Genomic DNA, 25,016 nt, shown 5'->3' with positions numbered 1-25,016 from the left:
TACATATGTATATCAGAGGTGGGGTTAGAGTAAGAATGACCTCCATAGGCGCATAGATTTGAATGCTTGGTCCCCAGGGAGTGCCACTATTAGGAGTACCACTTATTAGACTATGGCCTTGTTGGAGGACATATGTCTTTGGTTCAAATGCTCAACTCAGGCATAGTGTCTCTCTCTGCTGCCTTCTTATCTGGATGTAGAACTCCCTCTTCAGCACCATGTCTGCTTGCGTTCTTCCATGCTTCCCACCATGGCAAAAATGAACTAAATCTCTGAACCTGTGAGTTTCATTTAAATGTTTTCCTTTCTAAGAGTTGCCAAAGTCATGTGTCTCTTTACAGGAAAAGAACATTTACTAAGACAACAGGATAGGAAATAAATGTAACTAAAACTCAAGTGCCACTACCTCATTGACATTTGTAGGAGTTCAGTGGTCTGGGGTGTGCAGAGATATTCCTTCTAAGGTGAAGGATAAGCTGTTGCACCTTGTCACACCCACTACCATGGAAAAAGCACAATTCTTACTGGTACTGTTTAGATTTTAGAGATAGCACAATCCTCATATGCTAATGTACTCAGAAGCTGCTAGCTTTGAATGGAACAGGAGAAGGCAGTGTGGGCTATTCTACCACTTGGGCCATATGATCCAGGAGACTGGATGGTATTTGATACACATGTCAGTGGCAGATAAGAATCCTGGTTGGAGTCTCGGGCAGGTCCCTTTATCACAGTGCAGACCCTTGGATCTTGGAGCAAGCTTGGTACTCATCAGCAAGAGATTGTTAGGAGACAGATGGTTGGCCTGTCGTTTAGCCTTAGTGGAAACTGAACATTTGACAGTGGGCCACAAAGTTGCTATGTGATTTATGCTTCCCATCATGAGTTGGGTATAATCTGACCCACCAAGCCATAAAGTCGGACATTATCAAATGATCCCGGGATCATGCATCAGCAGGCCTAGGTGGGTCCTGAGGGCACGAGCAAGTCACTTGATACCTGAGTGCTTACTCGTGTTTACTCTAGTTACAATGAATTCTGCTCCTAAACATGCAGCTATGGCCCTCATGGGGTGCTGACTGAGGAAGAGAAAGCGAGGGCCTCTTTTACTATTGAATCTGCACTGTCTTAGTCACTTTTTGATTCCTGTGACAAAGCACAACACCTAAGGCAATTTATAAGAGAAAACATTTAATTTGGGGCTCATGGATCCAGAAATATGATCTCATGGACTCATGGTAAAGTCCAAGACTGTCCTAGTGGATTACATGACAGCAGGTCAACAGGCAGGGCACTGGAGCAGTAGCTGGGAGCTTACAGTTGAACCACAGACATGAGATAGACAGAGTTTACTGGGATAGCTTAGGCTTTGAAACTTCAAGGCCTACTCCCCCCAGTGACACACCTCCTCCAACAAAACCACACTTTCTAATTCTTTTCAAACCATTCTACTAACCAGGGACCAAGCATTCAAATATATGAGCTCATGGGATGCATTCTCCTTCAGACCCCACATGTACATTCAAGCATCGCCTGGAGGTGGAGAGGTGCAGCCTTCCATCCCTTCCTGGGACAACCCTGAATAACTTCAGAGGAGGATCTTTACAGTGGGCAGAACTTCGGGCAGTGCACATAAGCTGTACATTCTGCTTGGAAGGAGAAATGGCCAGATGTGTGGTTATTTACTGATTTTCGTGGGCTATGGTTAGGGACTTAGAAAAAAGAACATGATTGGAATTTGGTGAAAAAGATTTTTGGAGAAGAATTATGTGTCTCCAGATGGGCAAAGGATGTGAAGATACTCATGTCCCATGTAGGTATTCATAAAAATGTGACCTCAGCAGAGGCATTCAGGAAGATTGGATAACATGTTCTGTGGACAAGCAGCCTCTTTCTTTGCTGTCTCTGTCATTGCCCTGGTGCCCCATAAACAAAGTGGCCGCGGTGGCAGTGATGGATGGTCTCAGTGACATGGGTTCCCACTCACCAAGGCTAATCTGGCTACAGTTACCTACTGCCAGATCTGCCAGCAGTAGAGGCCAGCACTGGGCTCTCACACGGCAACCATGCCTAGGGACTGAGTAGTCAGTGACCTGACTGCAGGTGGATGACACTGAGTCACTTCCTCTGTGGGAAGGAAGAAGTGAAGTGGTTTTTTTTCTTTACATCCACAACTAAGACTAAGAGGCTTTGACCCGATGAGTCTGTTCAGTCAGGTATCAGGATACAAAGTTGGCCAACAGTAAACAAGCATTGCTGTATACCAATCGTGAACTGGCTAAAACAGAAACCAGGGAAACAATTCTTTCCACAGAAGCCTCAAAAAAGAAAAATGAAACAAGTGAGGGAAAGAATGAGTTAATTTAAGTCTGTCCTAACCAAGGAAGCAAAAGGCCTGTAGAGAAAATGAGCAGCAAAGAAAGAAGTTGAGGGAGATATTATAAAATCAAGAGTCTGTATTGTCATGATGGATGGAGCAAATATCAACATGGCCATGTTAACTGAATCCTTCACTTTTATGTGAACAAGAAAAAACAAAACAAAAACCAAAACATCATGACCAAGGCAACTTACAAAAAGTTTATTTTGGCTTATGGTTACAAAGAGAGAAGAGTCCGTCCTGTGAGGGCTGGGGTGGCAGCAGGCATGGCGAATAAAGCAAGATGTTGAGAACTTACATCATGAGCACAAAGCAGGGGAAGAGAAAATGCTTGGAACGACCCGAGACTTTGAAACCTCAAAGTCTGCATGTAGTGATGTGCTGGACCCAAGTAATGCAACCGATGGACGACCCTGTGTTCAGACACCTGAGCCTATAAAGGACATCCTCATCCAAATACCACATTCCAGTCCTTGGTCCTCACAGGTTCTTAGTTATGTCATATGAAAAATGTATCAGTTTGAAGTTTCCAAAGTTCCTATAGTTTTTCACAGTTTCAATACTGTTTAAAGTCACTTCTGCATCTTCATGACATCTCTCTCTCTTTTCAACAAGATTTATTTATTTATTTATTATTTATTTATTATTATTTATGTGAGTACACTGTAGCTCTTCAGACACACCAGAAGAGGGCAGTAGATCCCATTTCAGATGGTTGTGAGCCACCATGTGGTTGCTGGGAATTGAACTCAGGACCTCTGGAAGAGCAGTTAATGCTTTTAACCACTGAGCCATCTCTCTAGCCCCCATGACATTCCTGAAGTGTAACCTACTATAAAATAGGAAAAGCACATACTTCCAAAGTAAGACAGCGTGCAGTCTTAGTGCTATGGAGGTAAGGGCAGGAAGATCTCTGAGGTCAAGTCCACCTTGCTATACATAGAGTTATATGCCAGCCAAGATTAGAGAGAACATATCTTAAAAACCAATCCTGCTTCTCTATTTAGCCTCTTAGTACGGGGAACCTGTCTGTTCCCGAGAATGAAGATGATGGGTGGCCACCATACCTGCCAAGGTTTTCATGAGGGTTTTAGATTTCAACCCAGTGTTCATGCTTCCATGACAAGAATGTTAGCCACTGAGCTGTCTCCCCAACACAGCTGTATGTCTGTTGCAGGGACTGTTAGCTGTTTCAAGGAAAGCTTATTGTTTAGGACAAGAGTTAACTTACAGAAGCATCATTGTTTAACCCTAGTAGGTTCAGGAGACCTTGCCTCAGTGAGTAAAGATGAGAGAAATCAAGGAAGATGCCTGACATCGATTTCAGGCCTCAGGCATCTGTGTTGGAACTTACAACAATTTCTCTGTTTGTAGATTCCTCTCTTTGGTGCTAAGACTATTGTCCAGAGAAGTCCTGATGAACCAGCACTGAGCAAAGCTGAATTTGTTGAGAAAGTTCGTCAGAGTAACCAGGCCTGTCATGATGGAGACTTCCACACAGCTATTGTTTTGTACAATGAAGCCCTGGCAGTTGACCCTCAGAACTGCATTTTGTATAGCAACAGATCTGCAGCCTACATGAAAACCCAACAGTACCACAAGGCGCTGGATGATGCCATCAAAGCCCGGCTCCTCAACCCCAAGTGGCCAAAGGTAGAATCTGTTCACTTTCACAGAAGTGCCTGTTGTGATTTCTTACTTTAGGATAGCATTTCATTGATTCAGTACAGATATGCAGTCGTAGACTCGGTACCTCAGCAAGATCTACAGCAAGTGAAACTCAGCAGCCATCTTCTTTTCAGTGGGTGTGAGTGTACTTTCTGTCCATGCTTCTTTCAGTTCCTTCTTGAGTTAAAAGATCCATTCAGGTTTTAGATACCCCTTTTTCCATACAGAAGTCTTAGATGTGGTATAGTGACTGTATCTTCTTCAATTAAAATGAACTGATTTACCAGGTGGTGGTGCACATCTTTTATCTCAGCACTTGGGAGACAGAGGCAGGAGGATCTCTGTGAGGAGTTTGAGCCATGCTGGTCTACAGAGTAATCTCTGGGGAAGTCAGGGCTACACAGAAAAACACTGTCTCAAAACCCTCCAAAACAAAACTAATTTATTTCCACAAGTACCTGTTTGTTTTAAGAATGTTGTTTAGTCAGGGAAATCCCATCTTAAAAAAAATCATCATTAATTATATTCCCTTGAGCCCTGCAAGCTGCAAGTTGTTTATTTTGTTTTGTGTATAAAGATGCTTAACCTGGGCTGGAGGGACTGCTCAGTGGTTAGAGCACTGACTGCTCTTCCAGAGGTCCTGAGTTCAAATCCCAGCAACCACATGGTAGCTCACAACTATCTGTAATGAGATCTGATGCCCTCTTCTAGTGTGTGTCTGAAGACAGCTACAGTGTACTCATAAAATAAATAAATTTTTAAAAAAATCATTAAAAAAAGACGCTTAAGTCAATGATAGCATTACATTACATATACATATATACATGTTTATGTATAGATGGTAAGTCGAAAATAACTTTAGTGAAGGATAAATAATACTGGGAATGGTAGTGTACATACCCAGCATCCAGGAGGCCAAAGCAGGAGGATCATAAGTTTAAGGCCACTGCTCTAATTAAGATAAGACTTAACATGTATTCAAAACATGTAACCTATCAAACATCTTAGTTAGTCTGCCTTTACTGTGCTCAGTGCCCTTGGGCTGGCAGTTAGACCACCACAAGCTGGATGTGGGCTCCTGCTTGTCACTATCACAAGAAGGAAGACTGAGGCTAGCTTAACCTTGACAGAAAGTTCTGAGATCATTTGGGCTGCACAGCAAGCCCCATGTTGAAACAACTGATGGTGCCATTTCTGGATAGATGTAGCAGTGGAGGGTGAAGGCTGGGCAGGCAGACCTAGGGGCGCACGAAGCCATGAGGTCATGGGAGCTGAGGTGCCTGGGCGCACATCTCCTTCACAGAGGATGCAAGGAACACATGTTTGTGGCTGAAGTCAGTCCCTGATGTGCCTGAGAGCACACAAGCACACACACACACACACACACACACACACACACACACACCCCAATTTTATTAAAAGTTGAGCTTTGCAGTTTGGAGGATCATCTTTTCAGATGGTTTAAATCAAAGCAGCAAAATAAAAACAAGAAAATAAATCAGCCAGAAAAGAAGATTGTCCAGAGTCGCAAGCTGGTGGTCCACCAAGTAAGAAACTGGGGATATGTACATCTCTAGATGCCCCATGTCTCCTCCCTGATGTTTTAAGTTTTAATGGGACTCAGGGCCAGCACACCCATACTTAGGAGGTGCTAGTAGGTCCTAGCTTTGCATCTTTCTAGGTACATATTTATACAAGAAGTCCTTTTAGGAGTCAGTTTTCTCTTGTACCTGGTTAGACAGGGTCTCACTGTCTGTGGTGTTGGTGTTGGGTGCTCTAGGCTGGCTGGTTAATGGGCTTTGGTCTCCTGTCTCTGTCTCCCACTTGCTGTGGGATTGCTGGGATTTCAGCCTTACCCAGCAGGGATGAGGCACAAGGGCTTCTCTGTGGCTGAATAAATGATGCCTTAGCTCTAGTTTTAACATTTTGTAGTATTTGGCTGATAGTTCTCTTTCTGACTGTATTACTTTTGCTCTTATCTTTTGAACCATTTGTGACTAAGTTGAAGACAGATTGTCTTACCACTTCTAAACCCTTCAGCATATATTGAGAATATTCTGTTACATAAGCACAGTGTAATCACTAGCCCAGAGCACTAACGTTAATGTGCTCGTGTTATCCAGTCTACCCGCCCTGTTCACAGCTCAGTGATTCCTCAAGCAATGTCCTTGTGGAAATAATTTGTTTTCTGGCCCGAGAACTACCTTTTTGACAGAACTGTGTTAGATTTTATATAATTGAGTATAGTCTCAGACCTATAGCACTTGCCCACATATTCTAAGTAACTTACTTGGTGTTCTAGATTTGGTTGGCTGGTTACTTTTCTATTGTTTCGAAGACACCCTGACCAAGGCAACCTAAAAAAGAAGGCATTTAATTATTGGAACAGGAGTTTGCTTACAGTTTTAGAGCATAAGTCTATGAACATCTCTTAATTCCACCCGGAGAGAATAGACTACTACTACTACTACAGTTTTTGGGCCAGATTTGAAGCAAGCTTTATTAAATCTTTGCCAGGAAGGTAGACACTCGCCAGCTCCATGTCCAGGATCCCCAGGGAATGGTTGAGAATATGTCAGTCAGGTGCTTGTAAAGGCAAAGCCTACAAGGCTACCCATGTTGAAATGGGGAAAAGCATACATATCTGACGTACTTCCTCTCCAAGTACCTTCACCTAAACGTGTACATCCTGTGTATAGAAGTCAAAACATATGGTTTGTTATCTTACATGAACAGCCCCCAGTATTTCAGGAAGTTATCTGTCTTTGGGCAAGTGGGCTTACAGGTTAGATGCCTTTTTATTTTATATAGATCACTTATCCATGGTAATTAAAACTTAAAACATAACTTTAACCCTCACACATCATGTCCAAGAGCATGCACTAGGCAGACAGCAGGCATGCTTTGTGCAGTAGCTGAGACTTTGGATCTGATCCACAGCAGGAGACTTTCTGATGCATGAGCCTTTGGGGTCCCTTGTCATTCAAACTACCACAGCTCCTATATTTGCCTAAGAAGTTAGATTGAAAGGGACTGCATGCCAATTACAGTCTCATGCTTAACCTTTCTAAAACATCCAAAGTCTCTTGACTTGGGTTTTGTAAAATAAAAAACTTGTCTTCTTACTCCAAGAGGTAAGAAAAAGAATACAATTCACCATCAAAGTAGAACCAACAGTTAATTTTAGCCGTTGGGATTTATTCATGATCTAAGAAGGCTCTGAAGGGCTATCCTGGAACTCTGTACACCAGGCTGGTTTCTAACTTGTAGAGATGGCTTGCCTCTGCCTCCCGAGTGCCAGGATTACACTGCCTTGCCTGATTCTGGCCTTTTCTTCAGAGTCAGCAAAGGTCTCACATCAGTGGTCCTTTTCTCTAATTAACCACAGAAGATTTTTTTAGCTTCAGCTGACAAGACCCATAGCTACTCCATTCAAAATATCAAGTAGTCTCAATAAAATGTTTTAAGGGACTCTAAAATTTACCATTGAAACTTCAAAAGTTAGGCTTCCATGCCTGCACCAGTTTGCACAATAGCTTCTAAAGCTTTGAATACTAGATTGCCTTTCTAGCCCAACATTCCAGTATCCTTTTGAAAATTTCCCCCAAACTAGCAAATCTAGTACCATGATTGATTTTATAGAAACATTTCTGGAAGAGTTGAAAATATATATCTCAGAATTTATTCAGTCAGCTTTAAAAAATAGTAATAACAGCTAAGTCTCACCCAGGAAACTGAGAACTCTGTGGTGGCTCTGTCCTCGAGTCTGGGCTTCTCAGCAGCTGGAGTTGTCCCACAAAAGCTGTCTCTCCTTGATGGTGGTGGGGTTGGGGATGGCAGCAGCAACCAGTGCTTACTCCTTCCACAAGATGGCTTGCCTACCTTGTTTGTCCCAAAGTGATGCTTAGGGTCTGGAAGTTTCCCAGAGAGCTGATGGTCCTTATTTTAGAATGCAAGCTTAGAATTACTGCTTCCGCCATCATGGGACGACTGAGCAGCAGCAACAACAGGAGAGGGAAGCCTAGCCAGCAAAAAGCAAGGTAATCTTTCAGATACATACTTTTAAAAATTAGGATTGCTCCCTGTTGCTGCCCACAGTCAGGTGGGCCTCCTCACATTGACCAAGGCAGTCGGAACAGAGTCTCAGGTGAGTCTCCTACTCAGATAGTCCCAGTTTGTGGACATTTGAAGTTAAAACCAACCATAAAAATCCATCCGTTGATTTCTGGCTATAAGTGAAACCGTTTCATATGTAGGATGTGGATTCAAACCCCACCCAAGTCCTCCAGGCTATTGCCATCCAACTGACATTTTAGCTGTATTTTCAAAAGGCCATTCCACCAGTCTGTTGAGACAGCTGCTTCAGGATGGTGGAGAAAGTAGTCAGACCAGTGGATTCTTTGGGCATGAGCCACACTGTTCTTAGCTGTGAAAAGTGTTCCCTGCTTTGTTTCAGTAAGAACAAGCACTGTCCCCTCTTCAATGGAAATGGTCCATTGAAATCAACTTGGCAGGTTGCTGGATGGTCACCCTGGGGAATAGTGCCATGTTGGGGACTCAGTGTTGGACTTTGCCACTGGTAGATCTGGCCCTCAGCAGTGGCTGTGGCCAGAATATAAGCCTTAATGAGTGTCAATCAGTGCTTGCCTTGCCTCTATAGACACTTTGCTTTGTTAATGGGTCCATCGGGCAATGACAGGTGTGACTAGGGAAGGAGGCTGTCTATAGAAGGGGTCATTCTGTTAGGGGAAGGATGAAGAGAGTGGGGGTCATATGGCCTATGGAGATGCAGCGAGGCCTGGGGGCAAGGGAGATGCCTCTGAGGGGCCCATGTTGGGAATCCCTTCCCCCTGAGGGATAGCCACACAACGGTGTAGTACAGAATAGAGTTTATTCAGGTCATAGGAGAGTTAAGAGGGCGGTAGAGGCAGAGGAGGGGGGAGGAGTAGAGGAGTGGAGGCTGGCCATGAGCACGTGGAGAGAGAGGGGGGGAAGGGAAGGGGAAGAGGCGGGGTAGGGTTGGGAGAGCAAGAGAGCCAGGAGGCAAGAGAGGCCAAGAGAGAGCAGAGGGGGCAAGCAGCCCCTTTTATAGTGTCAGGTCACTGGGGCGGAGCATACCTGGCTACTGCCAGGTAATTGAGGGGTGGGGTTTACAGAATCCCAACACATTCTATCTACTTGATTATTAAACTCTTCCTCTTCTGTTGATAAGCATTTACACGGAACACATGTATCTTCCCATCCTTTGCTCATTTGGAGGGATATACATACACACCATCATCAATTTTCTCACCAATTTTTCAGCTGTGGCTTCTAGTCTCTGACCATCTAGCCAACCCATTGGCTACCACAAATCAGTCACACTTCTGTTTATTCCTCCATCCAAATAAACAACTGTGCACAGCCTGAAGTTTGCCTACAGTGAAGTTTCCTTCCACCGCCTTTCCTGGCTTTCCTAGGAAGGAGCTGCGATTCTGTGGCATCCCACCCCTGGGTGGATGCTGCATAGCACGGAGAACTACTTGCTAACCACGAGCCAGCTTTCGCTCTCTCGTCTATAGGGCATACTTTAGAGGTGAATGCTGTGCTGTTTGGAGTCTGTGGCAGCCCCATAGGTGATTCACAGTAAGGGATTTCAGAGCAAGGCCATCTACAGAAAACTGAACATTGATTATGGGCCAACCTGCAGCCCTTTATGATCAGGGTGTTATCTGATCCACCAAACCATGAAGTCACACATGCACAGCGACAATCCAGATGAAGCAGTGTGTATGTGACCTGGCTGGAGCATGTCCTGAGGGAACAGAAAGTTATGTGAAGTTGCCCAAACACTGGTTCCTGTACCCAGGAAAAGGCCTCCTAACCTCAAGTATCCATTTTTTTCAGGGGTAGCACAGTCTCTGATGGGCTTAGCTCTCCTGTACCAATGATTTATCAAGAAAATGACCTGCAGACTTGCCTCCAGGCAATCTGTTGAAGGCATTTTCTCTATTGAGGTTCCTCTTTCAGATGACTCTAGCTTGTGTCAAACCTAACCCAACCCCAACCCAAACCCTAACTTAACCCAAACCCCAACACCAAACAACCGAACCCCAACCAACCCAACCCCAACACCAACCCAAACCCCAACCACAAACAACCCAACCCAACCCAACCCCAACCCAAACCCTAACTTAACCCAAACCCCAACACCAAACAACCAAACCCCAACCAACCCAACCCCAACACCAACCCAAACCCCAACCACAAACAACCCAACCCAACCCAACCCCAACCCCAAACAACTCAACCCAACCCAACCACAACCCCAAACAACTCAACCCAACCCAACCACAACCCAAACCCCAACTTAACCCAAACCTCAACCCCAACCAACCAAACCCAACCCAATCCAACCCAACCACAAACAACCCAACCACAAACAACACAACACAACCCCAACCCAAACCCTAACTTAACCCAAACCCCAACCCCAACCAATCGAACCCCAAACAACCCAACTCAACCCCAACCCCAAACAACCCAACCCCAACCCCAACTAACCCAACCCCAACCCAAACCCAAACAACCCAACCCTAACCCAAGCCCCAAATTAACCCAAACCCCAGTCCCAACCAACCCAACCCCAACCAACCCAACCCCAACTCCAAACAACCAACCCCAAACAATCCAACCCAACCCCAACCCAAACCCCAACTTAACCAAAACCCCAACCCCAAATAACCAACCCAACCCAACCTAACCCCTAACTTAACCCAAACCCCAACCCCAAACAACCCAACCCCAAACAATCCAACCCCAAACAACCCTACCCAACCCCAACCCAACCCCAACCCAAACCCTAACTTAACCCAAACTCCAACCCCAAACAACCCAACCCAACCCCAACCAACCCAAACCCAAACAACCCATCCCCAAACAACCCAACTCCAAACAACCCTACCCAACCCACCCTAACTTAACCCAAACCCCAACCCCAAACAACCCAACCCCAAACAACTCAACCCAAGCCAACCCCAACCCAAACCCCAACATAACCCAAACCCAAACCCCAACCAACCCAACCCAACCCAACCCCAACCCAATCCCAAACAACCCAACCCAACCCCAAGCAACCCAACCCCAAATAACCCAAGCCCAACCCCAACCCCACACAACCCAAACAACACAAACAACCCAAACCCAAACCACTCAAACCCAACCTAAACCCAACCCTAACAAACCAAACCAAACCAAACAAGAATGACCCTCTGAGGCTCCTGTAGTTGGAAGTGCTGTTTGGAGACGGTTAACAGATGTGGTCTTGTCAGAGGAAGCAAGTCACACTGGAGGGCTTTAATGGCTTCCAACTTCTCTCTGCTTTGTGCTTGTGGTTCAAGAGCTCTCAGCTGTCTATGCTGACTGCTGGCAGCCGTGAAGGACTCTGTCTTCAGTGAGAAAAGTCCAAATAGAGCCTTCCTTGGCCATGCTGTTTTACCACAGCAACAGAAAAGTAACTAATGTCGAATCCTCACAGCCAAGTAAAACCTCAGCATCCAGGGCTTTTGTTGATACCAATCTCAGGTATTCTTGGCTTGGTTTTCGAGTCCCCCCATGGTTACTCGGATTCTCTAGATTCATCAGGATTAGACTGGTTTGGTACAGGTTTATGAAACATTTTGCTAAATCAATTTTAGAGATTTTGCAGAAAGGATCATGCAATGCGTACAGAATCCTTTTCTAATAGAGAAGTGATTAAACAGTGGCACCAAAGGTTTGGTTACCAAAGAGTCAGCATTTGAGAATGTCCTCCTACCTACTAGATCTTAACAGAACCTTTTGCTTATGGAGGCTTGAAAGCCTTTTAAAAAATAGAATTTTATATGACTTTTTTGTGTTATGCTCAAATTAAATATAATTTACCCATTAAAGGTGTGAGATACGTATCCTTTCATGTGAGTCCTGTGTAGTTTTATTTTACTTGTTTATTTATTTATTCATTTATTTTTGTTGTTATGTGCTATGGTCTTTTTATTTTTTACTTTTTTGAGACAGGGTTTCTCTGTGTTACCCTGGCTGTCCTGGAACTCACTCTGTAGACTAGGTTGGCCTCAAGCTCAGAGATCCACCTGTCTGTGCCCCTGAATGCTGGAATTAAAGGACTGTGCTGCCACATAACTGGCTCTGTGGTGTGTTTGAGACAAGCTCTGAGTATATTGTTCAGGCTGGTTTTGAAGCGAGGGGTTGAGTAATCTTCTTGCCTAAGAACACTGGGAGTATAGGCAGGTGCCACAGTGCCCTGCTCCTGTGTAGTTCTGTAGCTCATGGTGTCACAGGATACAGGATTTCTCTGTTACTAATTTGTAAGAACTGCACATGTCCTTGTAGTTTTGTAATTTTCACTGAATAACTAACCTCTTTGTGTTAGCAGGTTAACAGTCATTCTGTTGTTTGTGGTACTTGGGATTGAACCTGATGCCTCACACATGTTGGGCAAGCACTGCATGGCTGTGGTGCTGCACACCAAAGTTTGTCTTTCTATGTCCAAGTGGATAGAGGAGCTTTTGGTGTCTTCATGTCTCACACACTCCATAAAATATGACAGTGCTTGGTAAATCATTGCATAAGTAGCACTGTATCAGCTGTTCCTTGATTGTAAGCAATGCATACATTTTTATCTGGGCATAATAGCATATGACTGACTTTCAGCACTGAGAGCTGAGACAGGAGGATGACTATGAAGTTGGCTTAGGTTGCATAGTACCTGCATTTAAGAACTTCCCAAGGAACAGCCACACCAGGTTCCTGTAAGAAAGTGCCTCTCGGCAACAGCAACTGTGTGTGTGTGTGTGAGTGTGTGTGTGTGTGTGTGTGAGTGTGTGTGTGTGTGTGTGTGTGAGTGTGTGTGTGTGTGTGTGTGTGTGTGTGAGTGTGTGAGTGTGTGTGAGTGTGTGTGTGTGTGTGTGTGTGCATGTTAGTATATGCAGACAGGATAGATTCCCAGGTGGGCAGTCCTGGGATGGCCCTGCCTTCAGTCTCTGCTCCATTTTTTTGTCCCTGTTTTTCCTTTGGACAGGAACATTTCAAGGTTAAAACTTTGAGATGCGTGGGTGGCCCCATCCCTCCCCCCACTGGGGGCCGTGCCTATCTACTGGAGATGGGTCTCTACAGGTTCTCTCTACTGCTGCACACATTGCATTCTGGTTAAAGTCATTCCTGTTGGGTCCTTGGAGCCTCTCGCTTCCCTGTTGCCTGGGATCCTTCAGTGACTACCCCCAGTTCCTCATCCCCCACTACTACATGTCTTCTGGCCCTCTGTACCTCTCTCTTGTCCCCTCCAGTACCTGATTTTGCCCCCTTTATTTCCTTCCCCTCCTCTCTCCCTCCCAGGTCCCCTGTCTTTCCACCTCCCGCAATCATCCTGTTCCCCACTCAATGCATTACTGAAGCATCCACATCCTGGTCTTCCTTCCTCCTAAGCTCCATATGGTTTGTGGGTTGTATCTTGGGTATTGTGAGATTTTGGGCTAATATCCATTTATCAGTGAGTATATATCATGTATTTTTTTTTGGGGGTGTGGGTTACCTCACTCAGGATGATATTTTCTAGTTTCCTTCTATTTGCCTAAGAATTTCATAACGTCATTGTTTTTGGTAGCTGAGTAGTACTTTATTGTGTAAATATATCACATTTTCTGTATCCATTCTTTGGTTGAGGGACATTTTTTTTCTCCCAGTGTCTGGCTATTATAAATAAGGCTGCTATGAAGATAGTGGAACATGTGTCCTTGTTATATGTTGGAGCGTCTTTTGGGTATATGCCCAGGAGTGGTAGAGCTGGGTCTTCAGGTAGAACTATTTCAAATTTTCTCAGGAACAGTCTGGTTTTACTGGCTTGCAGCCCTACTAGCAAGGAAGAAGTGTTGTTCCTCTTTCTTTACATCCTTGCCAGCATCTGCTGTCACCTTCATTTTTGATCTTAGCCATTCTGATAGGTGTGAAGTGGAATCTCAGGGTTGTTTTGATTTGCATTTCCCTGATAGCTAAGGGTGTTGGACATATCTTTACGTGCTTCTCAGCCATTGGAGATTTCTCAGATGAGGATTCTCTGTTTAGCTCTGTACCCCATCTTTAATAGGGTTATTCGGTTCTCTGGAGTCTAACTTCTTGAGTTCTTTATGTATATTGGATATTAACCCTCTATTGGATGTAGGATTGGTAAGGATCTTTTCTCAATCTGTGGGTTGCCATTTTGTCCTATTTACAGTTATGAATATTGATGCAAAAATACCCAATAAAGTTCTTGCAAACCAAATCCAAGAACACATCAAAATGATCATTCACCATGATGAAGTTGGCTTCATTCCAAGGATGCAAGGATAAGTCAATATATGGAAATCCATTAGCATAATCACTATAAAAACAAACTCAAAAAAAAAAAAACATGATCATTTCATTAGATGCTGAGAAAACATTTGACAAAATTCAACACCCCTTCCTGATAAAACTTTTGGAAAGATCATGAATTCAAGGTCCATACCTAAACACAGTAAAAGCAATATACAGCAAACAAGTAGTCAGTATCAAATTAAATGGAGAGAAACTTGAAGCAACCCCACTAAAATCAGGGACAAGAAAATGCTGGCCACTCTTTCCCTATTTATTCAATATAGTACTTGAAGTTATAGCCAGAGCAATTAGACAAAAAAAGGTGATCAAAGGGTTACAAATAGGGAAGGAGGAAGTCAAGATATCACTATTTGCAGATCATATGATAGTACACATAAGTGACCCCAAAAATTTTACCAGAGAGCTTCTACAGCTGATAAAGAACTTCAGCAAAGTGGCTGGATATAAAATAAACTCTTAACAAATCAGAAGCCTTTCTCTATTCAAAGGATAAACAAACTGAGAAAGAAATTAGGGAAACAACACCATTCACAATTGTCACAAATAATATAAATATCTTGGTGTGACTCTAGCTAAGCAAGTGAAAGATCTGAATGACAAGAACTTCAAGTTGCCGAAGAAAGAAATCAAAGAATACCTCAGAAGGTGGAAAGATCTCCCATGCTCATGCATTGGCAGGATTAATATAGTAAAAATGGACATCTTACTGAAAGCAATCTACAGATTCAATGCAATCCCTATCAAAATTCCAACTCAATTCTTCATAGAGTTAGAAAGAGGAAGCCTTAAATTCATTTGGAATAACAAAAACCTTGGATAGCAAAACATATCCTCAACAATGAGGAAATTCTGGGGAATCATCATCCCTGACCTCATACTCTACTACAGAGCAATTATGATAAAACACATGATATTGGTACAGAAACAGGCAGATCAATGGAATAGAATTGAAGACCCAGAAATGAACACACACACACACACACACACACACGTTCACTTGATCTTTGACAAAGAAGCTAGAACCATTCAGTGGAAAAAAGACAGCATTTTCAACAAATGGTGCTGATTCAACTGGAGGTCAGCATGTAGAAGAATGCAGACTGACCCATTCTTATCTCCTTGTACAAAGCTCAAGTCCAAGTGGATCAAAGACCTCCACATAAAACCAGATACACTGAAACTAATAGAAGAGAAAGTGAGGAAGATCCTCAAACACATGGGCATAGGGGAAAATTTCCTGAACAGAATACCAGTGGCTCATGCTCTAAGATCTACAACCGACAAATGGGATCTCATAAAATTGCAAAGCTTCTGTAAAGCAAAGGGCACTGTCAATAGGACAAAAAGCAGCCCCTTTACTTTCTAGCCACCGTGCGGGAACTGCTGAATTAAATTAAGAGTTACTGGCTGGAGCTCTGGTGAAGCAGCTTACCAGTAGCCACGTGAGAACATGTTAGTAGTGCACCTTCAGCCTCAGGAGGCAGCAGTGTAGCAAGAAGGCTGCAAGAGTGCCAGTCAGCCAACAGCTGCATGCTTGAGGGAATGACTTCTCGTCTACCCATCAGATGTCAGGGCTTCTTGATTTGTTGCCACTCCCCTCAGCACTACATGGTTTTGTTTGGCGCTCAGAGAGAGCTTTACTCCTTCAGTACTCGGAGTATATGGATATGCAGGGGTGGATCTTTATATGCACAGGAGTGCTAACTTTACTTCATTATATTATACCACACTATAGCTGTTTTTTTCCTATGTATTTTGGGTGTGGGTAGATTGTTGAGCCCAACCTCTACCCGCAAGGAAAAGACAAAACTTGGCCAGGTTCTTCTCTCAGCAGTTTATTCAGGACTCCTTTCTTGATGGATCGGGGAGCCCCGTATCCGGGAGGCTCTCTCCTTTTATCCTCCCCACCCATCTGCCAGCTGAGGTGTCTTATCATAATTGGTCAGTAACATGTCGTGATACAAGCGAATGTACTCTTGGGGTGTTTACTAGTTAGAGAGGGAAGACACCATCTTAGGGCGCGGTTCCTTGTCCCAAATCCAATACGGCTTCCTACAGTAGATTAAAATTTTTATGAATTGAATCCTTTAAATTGGGGCTGTGGGTGTAGCTCAGCTTATAGATTATGATGCCCTGGTTTTACCCCTGGCACTACATAAATTTTGTCTGGCAGCCCAGGTCACCAATCTTAGCACATAGAAGGTAGAAGGAGGGCGGTCAGAGATTTAAGGTCATCCTTGGCTACAAAGCAGGTTTGAGGCTAGTTTAGTATACACGAGACCCTGTCTCAGCAAAGAAGGAAATAAAAAAGAAAAGATGAGAAAGAAATCATAATAGCCGACGTTACAAAGAAAGTTTAGCCCATTTTGCTCTTTTAAAAGAAGAGTGAGCCCTGGGAAGGAGGAAGGGACCCAGACTCCCCTTACCTTTGGAGTGGATAGAGAAGGAAAGAATCATACTGAGAGGCATAAAACGGACACTTCTGGAAACTGTGCTTTTTGCATCAGATCCTTGGATTTGATGTTAGTAAATCTGTTTTTTTTTTTCTTTTTTTGGAGGGGGGCTTTTTTTTTTTTTTACAGATATAAATATACTTTAAGAGCTTTTAAGTTTATGGGTATACGTGTGTCTGTGCACAGGGTTAGGGTTAGGTACCCATGGGGTAGAGGTCATCTAATCATTTGGAGCTAGAGTTACAATTTTATGTAGTATGGATGTTGGGTCTTGAACTTGGGTATCCTAGGAGAGTAGTATGTCCTCTTAGTCATTGAGCCATCCAATCTTTGATAGAAAGGTTTTTGCCAAGTTGAAAGAGGTATTTTATTCTTATATTTTGTAAATAACTTGTCTTAGGTTTTGTGTTGCTGTGATAAAAGAAACATGATCAAAAGCAACTTGGGAAGAAAGGGTAAATGTTGTTTACATTTCCACATCAGTTTGTCCTGAAAGGAGGTCAGGTCAGAGACATCCCCTGCCCACAGGTCAATCTGGAGGGGACACTTTTGTTGCTGGCTTTCCTTTTTTCCAAAAGACTAGCTTGTATCAGGCTGATATAAATCTAGGCTACACATGGCTTCTCTAGCGTTTTTTTTTTTTTTTTTTTTTTTTTTTTTTTTTTTTTTTTTTTTCTGCTAGGCTATAGTGGGGCATGCTTTTCCTGTTTTATCTTGACTGTGTAAGTTATTAACACTGTGTTTTTAAACTCCTGTACATTACCTTTGAAGTTCCTGAGCTTGTGCAAGCCAGGTTCATACCCAAAGATATAGCAGTAACATAGAGAGAGAGAGAGAGAGAGAGAGAGAGAGAGAGAGAGAGAGAGAGAGAGAGAGGGAGGGAGGGAGAAAGGGAGGGAGGGAGGGAGAGAGAGAGAGAGAGAGAGAGAGAGAGAGAGAGAGAGAGAGAGAGAGAGAGAGAATGAGAGAGAGAGAATGAGAGAGAGAGATTTCCTAAGGAGTTATGGGTAGTTAGCAAAACTCTTTAGTTCCCAGTTTAGTAAGATGTTTCCTTAGTGCTACATTCTGTGTTTACCTTCTGTTGTTACACAGCTCATTTTAGGTGACAGATGCTTTACCTATCCTGCATTTAAAATACCGTGTGCTGTTTAGACAACAGCATTTTTACTGTCCCAGTGCAGTTTGAACTGTTGCAGTGTTAATCACATTTGTAACTTTTACTATTTATGTCAAAACATGTTTATCTTTTATCTTTCTTGCAGAAGCAAAAGTGAATTATAAATTTTAAGTAAAACTGAACTTTTATTTATACTTGATTTATTTTTCATGATGTCCCTTTAAAAAGTGGTTTTGTAAATGAAAAGAAATTTGAAATGCTGCACAGGAAGAAAGGGAGGAGACACGATTGATTACATATTAGGGTGGGTAGGGAACTAAGCATTGGGATTATTGCTAGGCAACAGGCTGTGTGCAATGTAGCATTTCTCATTTGTGTTGTCATGTAACCACAGTGGAGCCTGAACTGGGGTTTCCTTTTAATCAATGCCAGCTGTTGATGCAGGAACACACTTTCCTCAGGGTACTGGGGGTGTGTTTCCTTGGTTCCTACAGTGTTTGAAACTGCTCCTTACATACTACCTGACGTGTACTGCTGAACACAGCCCTGTAAGACCTTCAGAACAAAGAATGTGGCATGACAGCATTAAGGTTTTAAGATTTTTAAAAAAATAAATAGAACTCTTGTTTTTAAGTTGATGAGCAGGAACTTTCCAACTCTAACCCTCTCTTTACAATCTGTTTTTAATTTGCAAAAAATGTGGTCCAATTTCCAGACATAAGATTGTTTAATGTATTATTTTTTAGATTTTTTAATTCCCCATTATCCCCAAATTCAACATAGTATTTCATAGATTTAAGTGCTTTTTTAAAATTTGTACACATTTCATTTTCCACTTCAGTACCCATTCATCATTTGATGGATGTTGTTCTCTTTGGGATCACTATTGCTGTCACAAAACACTGTCACCAAGGGCAAGTTGGGGAGGACAGGGTTTATTAGGTTCACACTTCCACATCATTGTTCATCACTGAAGGGCGGCAGGACAGGAACTCAAGCAGGGCAGGAACCTGGAGGCAGGAGCTGATGCAGAGGCCATGGAGGGTGCTGCTCACTGGCTTGTTCCTCATGGCTTGCTCAGCCTGCTTTCTTATAGAATCCAGGGTCACCAGCCCAGACTTGCCTCACCTACAATGGGATGGCTGCACTCACAGTGGGCTAGACCCACCAACACCAATCACTAATTAAGAAAATGCCTTACAGCTGAATTTTATGGAGGCATTCCTAAATTGATGGTCTTTCCTTTCAGATAACTCTGTCTTGTGTCAAGTTGGCATACAACATACTAGTACACACATCTCGGCTGTTTCCAGTTTCTGGGTCAAGACAGGAATCCATGAAGAATAACATTTTTTAAAAGAATTGAATGAAAATGAAAATGTAACATACTTAGATCTGTGGGACACAATGAAGGCAGTTGTCAGTGCTGAGTTCATAGCACTGAATGCCTAAGAGATCTCGGAAACAGCCTAATGAATCACTTGAGAGCTATGGAGAAGAAAAGATACCCAAGCCTAGAAAGAGTCAATCTTGGGGCTGAAACCAATGGAGTGGAAACAGCCAAACACTGAGGAAATGAGTTTGTTCTCAGAGAAAACAAGAATGAAAAACCTTTAACAAAATCAATGAAAAGACAGTGAGAGGTTCCAAACTAGCAGAGTTATAGATGAAAAGGCAGACACTGAGTTAATTCCGGGAATTATGACGACACAATAACGTGACAATAGACACTGAGTTAATTCCGGGAGTCACAGGACATGTTTTACAAATATGCTTTTCTACAAACTTGCAAACCTAAAGGAAGCGGATGAGGTGTTTTGTTTTTTAAATATATGACCTACTGAACTTAAAATGAAATAAACAATTTAAACAAACCCATAACTCCTATAGAAAGAGAAGTCATAATTAAAAGTCATGCTTTTAATCCCAGCACTTGGGAGACGAAGGCAGACAGATCTGTGTGAGTCTGATAGTCTCATCTGACAGCCATGACTACATATAAATAAAAACACCTGCCTTGAAAAGAACAATAACAGCAGCAGCAACAACCACAACCAAGCACCACTACCACCACCAAACATCTCCCAACAACCACAACCAAGCACCACTACCACCACCAAACATCTCCCAACAACCACAACCAAGCACCACTACCACCACCAAACATCTCCCAACAACCACAACCAAGCACCACTACCACCACCAAACATCTCCCAACAACCACAACCAAGCACCACTACCACCACCAAACATCTCCCAACAACCACAACCAAGCACCACTACCACCACCAAACATCTCCCAACAACCACAACCAAGCACCACTACCACCACCAAACATCTCCCAACAACCACAACCAAGCACCACTACCACCACCAAACATCTCCCAACAACTACAACCAAGCACCACTACCACCACCAAACATCTCCCAACAACCACAACCAAGCACCACTACCACCACCAAACATCTCCCAACAACCACAACCAAGCACCACTACCACCACCAAACATCTCCAGAACAACCACAACAAAGAGCCCAGAGCCAAATGAATTTAGCACAGAATTTACCAGATCTTCCAAGATATTGCCTATTAGTCCATGAAGTAGAAACCAAAGAAATCCTTCCTAATTCTTTTTATGAATCCACTATTACCTTGATATTGATAGAAAAAATACAAAGACAACACAATAAAAGAAAATTATAGACTGATATTCTTTAGGATTATAGATAAAAAAATCTCAACAAAATTCTTGTAATCTGAATTCAATGACACATAAAAAGATTATTCACTATGATCAAGTTGGTTTCATCTCAGTCTATTCCTAGCCTCTCTAACACCTTTAGACTCGCAGCATTTTAGCACTGAAGGTCCGCTTTTGCAGCACCTTTGGAATCAGATGTTAGTTCTAAGGAGTCAGTTATTTCTGCTGCAGGGTGACAACATACCAATTATTTAAAACAACTACAGTTTGTTAGTTGAAAACAATGGACTGAGATAGAAATAATGTAAAATATTAAGTGGGACTCCTGACCAAATAAACCAAATACAAACATTATGGAAATGTCTGTGGGAACTAAAGAGCTTGCGTCACATGACGTGGTTGGTGCCTTAATGCAACCCAGGGAAATAATGGCAGATACAGCTCTGCGATGAGGGTGGCTAGGGTGTTGTCATCTGCTGATCCCACATATTTTCTAGAATTTGTTAGGGAAGAAACAGGACGTGTTCCCCTGTGTGCGTGTGTATTGATGACTACATTAAAATGATTTGTTTAATCTAGATACACACTTTAATTAAATAATATAGAATACAGCAAAATATTTCTTACAAATATTTCTGTTATAGATTATTTAAATACAACAAAAACCCCAATCAGTGTTGATATTACAGTAATGGGACAGATAATGTTGTCAGTTTCACTGTGTCCACAAGAGGGAGTCTGGTTGTTCTGTGGTGAATAGAGAACAGCATTCCAGACATAAAGTCCAAAGAGGAAAAAAAGGAAGCCTTTCTCTTCCCTCCTCAGCTTTAGGAAGACATATTTTTTTCATCATGAAATTAATGATGTTCTAGGATTTCATACCCAGGCATTGACAAAGGTAATGGTTCTGCGTGAGGAGTCATGGACGGCACAGCAGTGTGTACAAATGCTATCAGTGGTCATATTTACGTGGTGGGTTAGTGGATACCCTAAGAAGTCTTCCTCAGTGTGTAAAAAGAGTCTTGTGTCTTGATGTTGTTGTTGTTGATGATGCTGTGCTGTCATTATGTCCTGAGCCTTCAGTACCTGGAGCTAGTTATCTAGGTGAGTACGTTGTTCAATGATGTAAGGTGTTGGCTCTTTAGGCTCAGTGTATATTATGAACCATATTGTCTATAAGTAAAAGAATAAGGGAAATTTACAATACCCACTCTAATACTTATAAACTATATAACATACTAAGCTAAATTTAAATTAATTCAACCCAACATGGTTAAAGATCTGTGCATTAGTAAAACATAGATAAAAGACTTGAATAAGACACAAATAAATTAAATGTATTCTGTATTAATAGGTTGAAAGAATTATAATTATTAAAATGCCCACACTAAAGTAATTTACAGTCAGTACCACCCATATAAAAATTCCAGTTTTGTTTTTCACAGAAATAGAAAAAAGTAATTCTAACATTTATATGGAAGTACAAAAGCCCATAACAGCCAAGGCAGGGTTGAATAAAAGAACAAAGGTGAACATAATGCACAAGTCTTTACTCAGAGCACATGGTGAAGCTATAGTAATTAAAACAGCATGGCATGTTCCTGACAGGACTAGAAGCATAAACAGGAAGCAGTGGACTAGGAACCCCAGAGGTAAATCCATGTGTATGAGTCAGTTACTTTTGGATATAGGTGTCAATTGGAAAGACAGTCTCTTTCGTAAAGGGTGTTGGGAAGTCTGGGTAGTTGCATGCAGAAGAATAAAAACTGGGCCTTTATTTCTTTTCAAGAACAAAAGGTATAAAACAAAAAAGGAGACATGACATTTGGTGGGGAACATTTTGAGAGAGGACTTGGGAGGGTTGTTGGGAGAGGGAGGATGTAGTCAAGATGCCTTGTATACATATGTGTACATTTTCATAGAATAAATGCTAATATTTCTAAGATTCAAAACTCAAATGAATTAAATACCTAAAGTCTAAAATCTATAAAAGAAAGTTTTACATTGGAAGAAAAAAAAGGTGGAAAGTAAATGACATTGATCTGAGACATGATTCTAAAAGATGAGGTAACAGCTATATGAGCCTCATATTCCAAGTAAAGAGGCTCTGCAATAGAGACATCTCCACCCCCTCACACACGCGCACACACACACACACACACACACACACACACACACACACACACACACACACATTCACACACACAGACACATGAACACACACATGCACACACACACATTCACACACTCACACATAGACACATACATGCATACACAGACACATACACACAAATACAAATGAAGTTATGCTACTTGGGCACAGTGTTGTTTGAATCTTGTCTGAACATATTTTGTCCACCCAGTAGGTCATTACCACTATGTCACGTGTGCTACCTCAGCACATAAGAATTATGAGTAAGTTTGGGGCTGCGGATGGTAGTACGTGTGAGGCGCTGGGTTCTATCCCTAGGATCACAAAAATAAAAAAACATACAGAATCTTTTTAAATGCCTTTCTCTTGTTAATCTATTCTTATATTGCAGAGATTCTATTGGTCAGAGTTCTCTACCGTAGCAGAATTTATTTATAGAATAAATCTCACTCACACACACACACACACACATACACACACACACACACACACACACACACACACACACAGAGGCACACTTGCACTCATGCACGCAGTAGTCCATCAATGCCTGTCTACCTATGGAAGGTTTAGGTATCAGGTATTATTCAGTCTACCACGATGAATGTCTCAGCTGGCTCTCAGTACGTGCCAGAATCCCTAAGATGTAGACTCTAATGCCAATGATGGCGTGGACTTGCTGGCAAGAGTGAAAGTGAGCAGGCAGAAACTGAGCTACCTTTGTCCAAGTCCATTATATAGACTGCCAGCAAAAGGTGTGACTCACATTAAAGGTAGATTTCCCTACCTCAAAAGATCTGAATTAAAGGTATGTCTTGCCACCTCAAAGATCATGATTAGAAGTTGGTCTTTCCACTTTAAGTGGTACAATTAAGAAAAACATTCCTCACAGGTGTGCCTAGACAATTTGGGTTTTAAGTAATTCCAGGTGTAGTCACATTGACAACCAAGACTGTCATTGAAAGTCCACCCCTTGTCAACCTGACATACATACCTCCTTCTGTCATGTTTAAGTTCCAAAGAAACAATCAGCAGTCATAATTACACAATCATAGTCATAATTACACTTAGCTTGACACATCTATCCCGTGTGCAGTCACAAACACATTATGCTCTTAACCAGGTTGTAATCTCACCTACATGATATGCCTATCCATTCTTCAGCTGGAAACCCCACTATACATTCAGAATTGCTGGCAACACTCTTTGGGAGACATTCCTTTAATATCTCAAACTTAACTATATACCACTGAGGCTCCATTAATTGGTGTTGCATTATATGATAAAGAAGTTGAGGATAGAAAACACAAACATCTGTACAAACACATTGTTTCCCCCCCCTTTATTGAGCGTTTATTCTCTTCTCATACAATCATATCCTGATTACAGCTTTCCCTTCCCTCTACTCCTCTCAGTTGCTCTCCACTTCCCCTCCCCTCAGACTCACTCCTTTTCTGTCTCTTATTAGTAAACAAACAAACAACAAACAAGGCTTCTAAGAGATAACAAGCAAGCATGACAAAATAAAATATAATAAAGTAAAAACAATCATAAATAAAGTTGGGCATAGCAATCCAACAGGAGGAAAAGAGTTCAGCAGCAGCAGAAGAGCCAGACCCACGTGTTCAGGTGTCCCACAAGACACGAAGCTGAAAGCTCTAGTGTATGTGCAGAAGGCCTGGTGCACACCCAAGGAAGCCGTGTGCTACTGCTGCAGTCTCTGGGCTGATGAGTTGATGTGTCATGTGGAGCCCATGCCTGTTCCATGTCTCACAGTTTTCCCATCCTTCTGCCTCCTCCATGGGATTCCCTGACCTCTGCAGGGAGGCAGATGGGAACCTCCCAGTTAGACTCTGTAATGTCTGGTGCAGGGGGAAAGCTCTGTGCTAATGACTGTGCAAGGTGGTGATCTGTGAGTGTAGCAGAAAGTCATTGGAGTCATTTGTTGATACTTTTTTTTTTTTAAGACCAGTTGTGTTTTGTTTTACCCTAGGTCTCTGGGCTATCTAGTCCCTGGGTCTTTGTTACCCAAGCAGTGTTGGGTGTGGGCTCCTTCCCGTGGAGTGAGTGGACCTTAAGTCAAATCAGACCTTGGTTGGCTACTCCCACAAGTTCTGTGCCACTCTTGCCCTAGCATAGTTTGCAGTGAGGACTGAT

The 25,016-nt window shown here is 42.5% G+C and overlaps 1 protein-coding gene across 2 annotated transcripts in view; it reads left to right on the top strand.

Annotated features, from left to right (window-relative positions):
* The window catches only part of TTC28 (tetratricopeptide repeat domain 28), a 381,921-nt gene that overhangs the window by 7,124 nt on the left and 349,781 nt on the right, over positions 1-25,016 (top strand). For both annotated transcript variants that reach the window (XM_080941079.1, XM_080941078.1), the window contains exon 2: positions 3,752-4,030. In XM_080941079.1, the coding sequence (XP_080797205.1) occupies positions 3,752-4,030 (279 nt within the window). The remainder of the gene's footprint in view (positions 1-3,751; positions 4,031-25,016) is intronic.

The sequence above is a fragment of the Micromys minutus genome (assembly GCF_963924665.1).
Source record: "Micromys minutus genome assembly, chromosome: 29".
Classification (NCBI taxonomy): Eukaryota; Metazoa; Chordata; class Mammalia; order Rodentia; family Muridae; genus Micromys; species Micromys minutus.
This window is presented reverse-complemented; position numbering and strand designations above follow the sequence as displayed.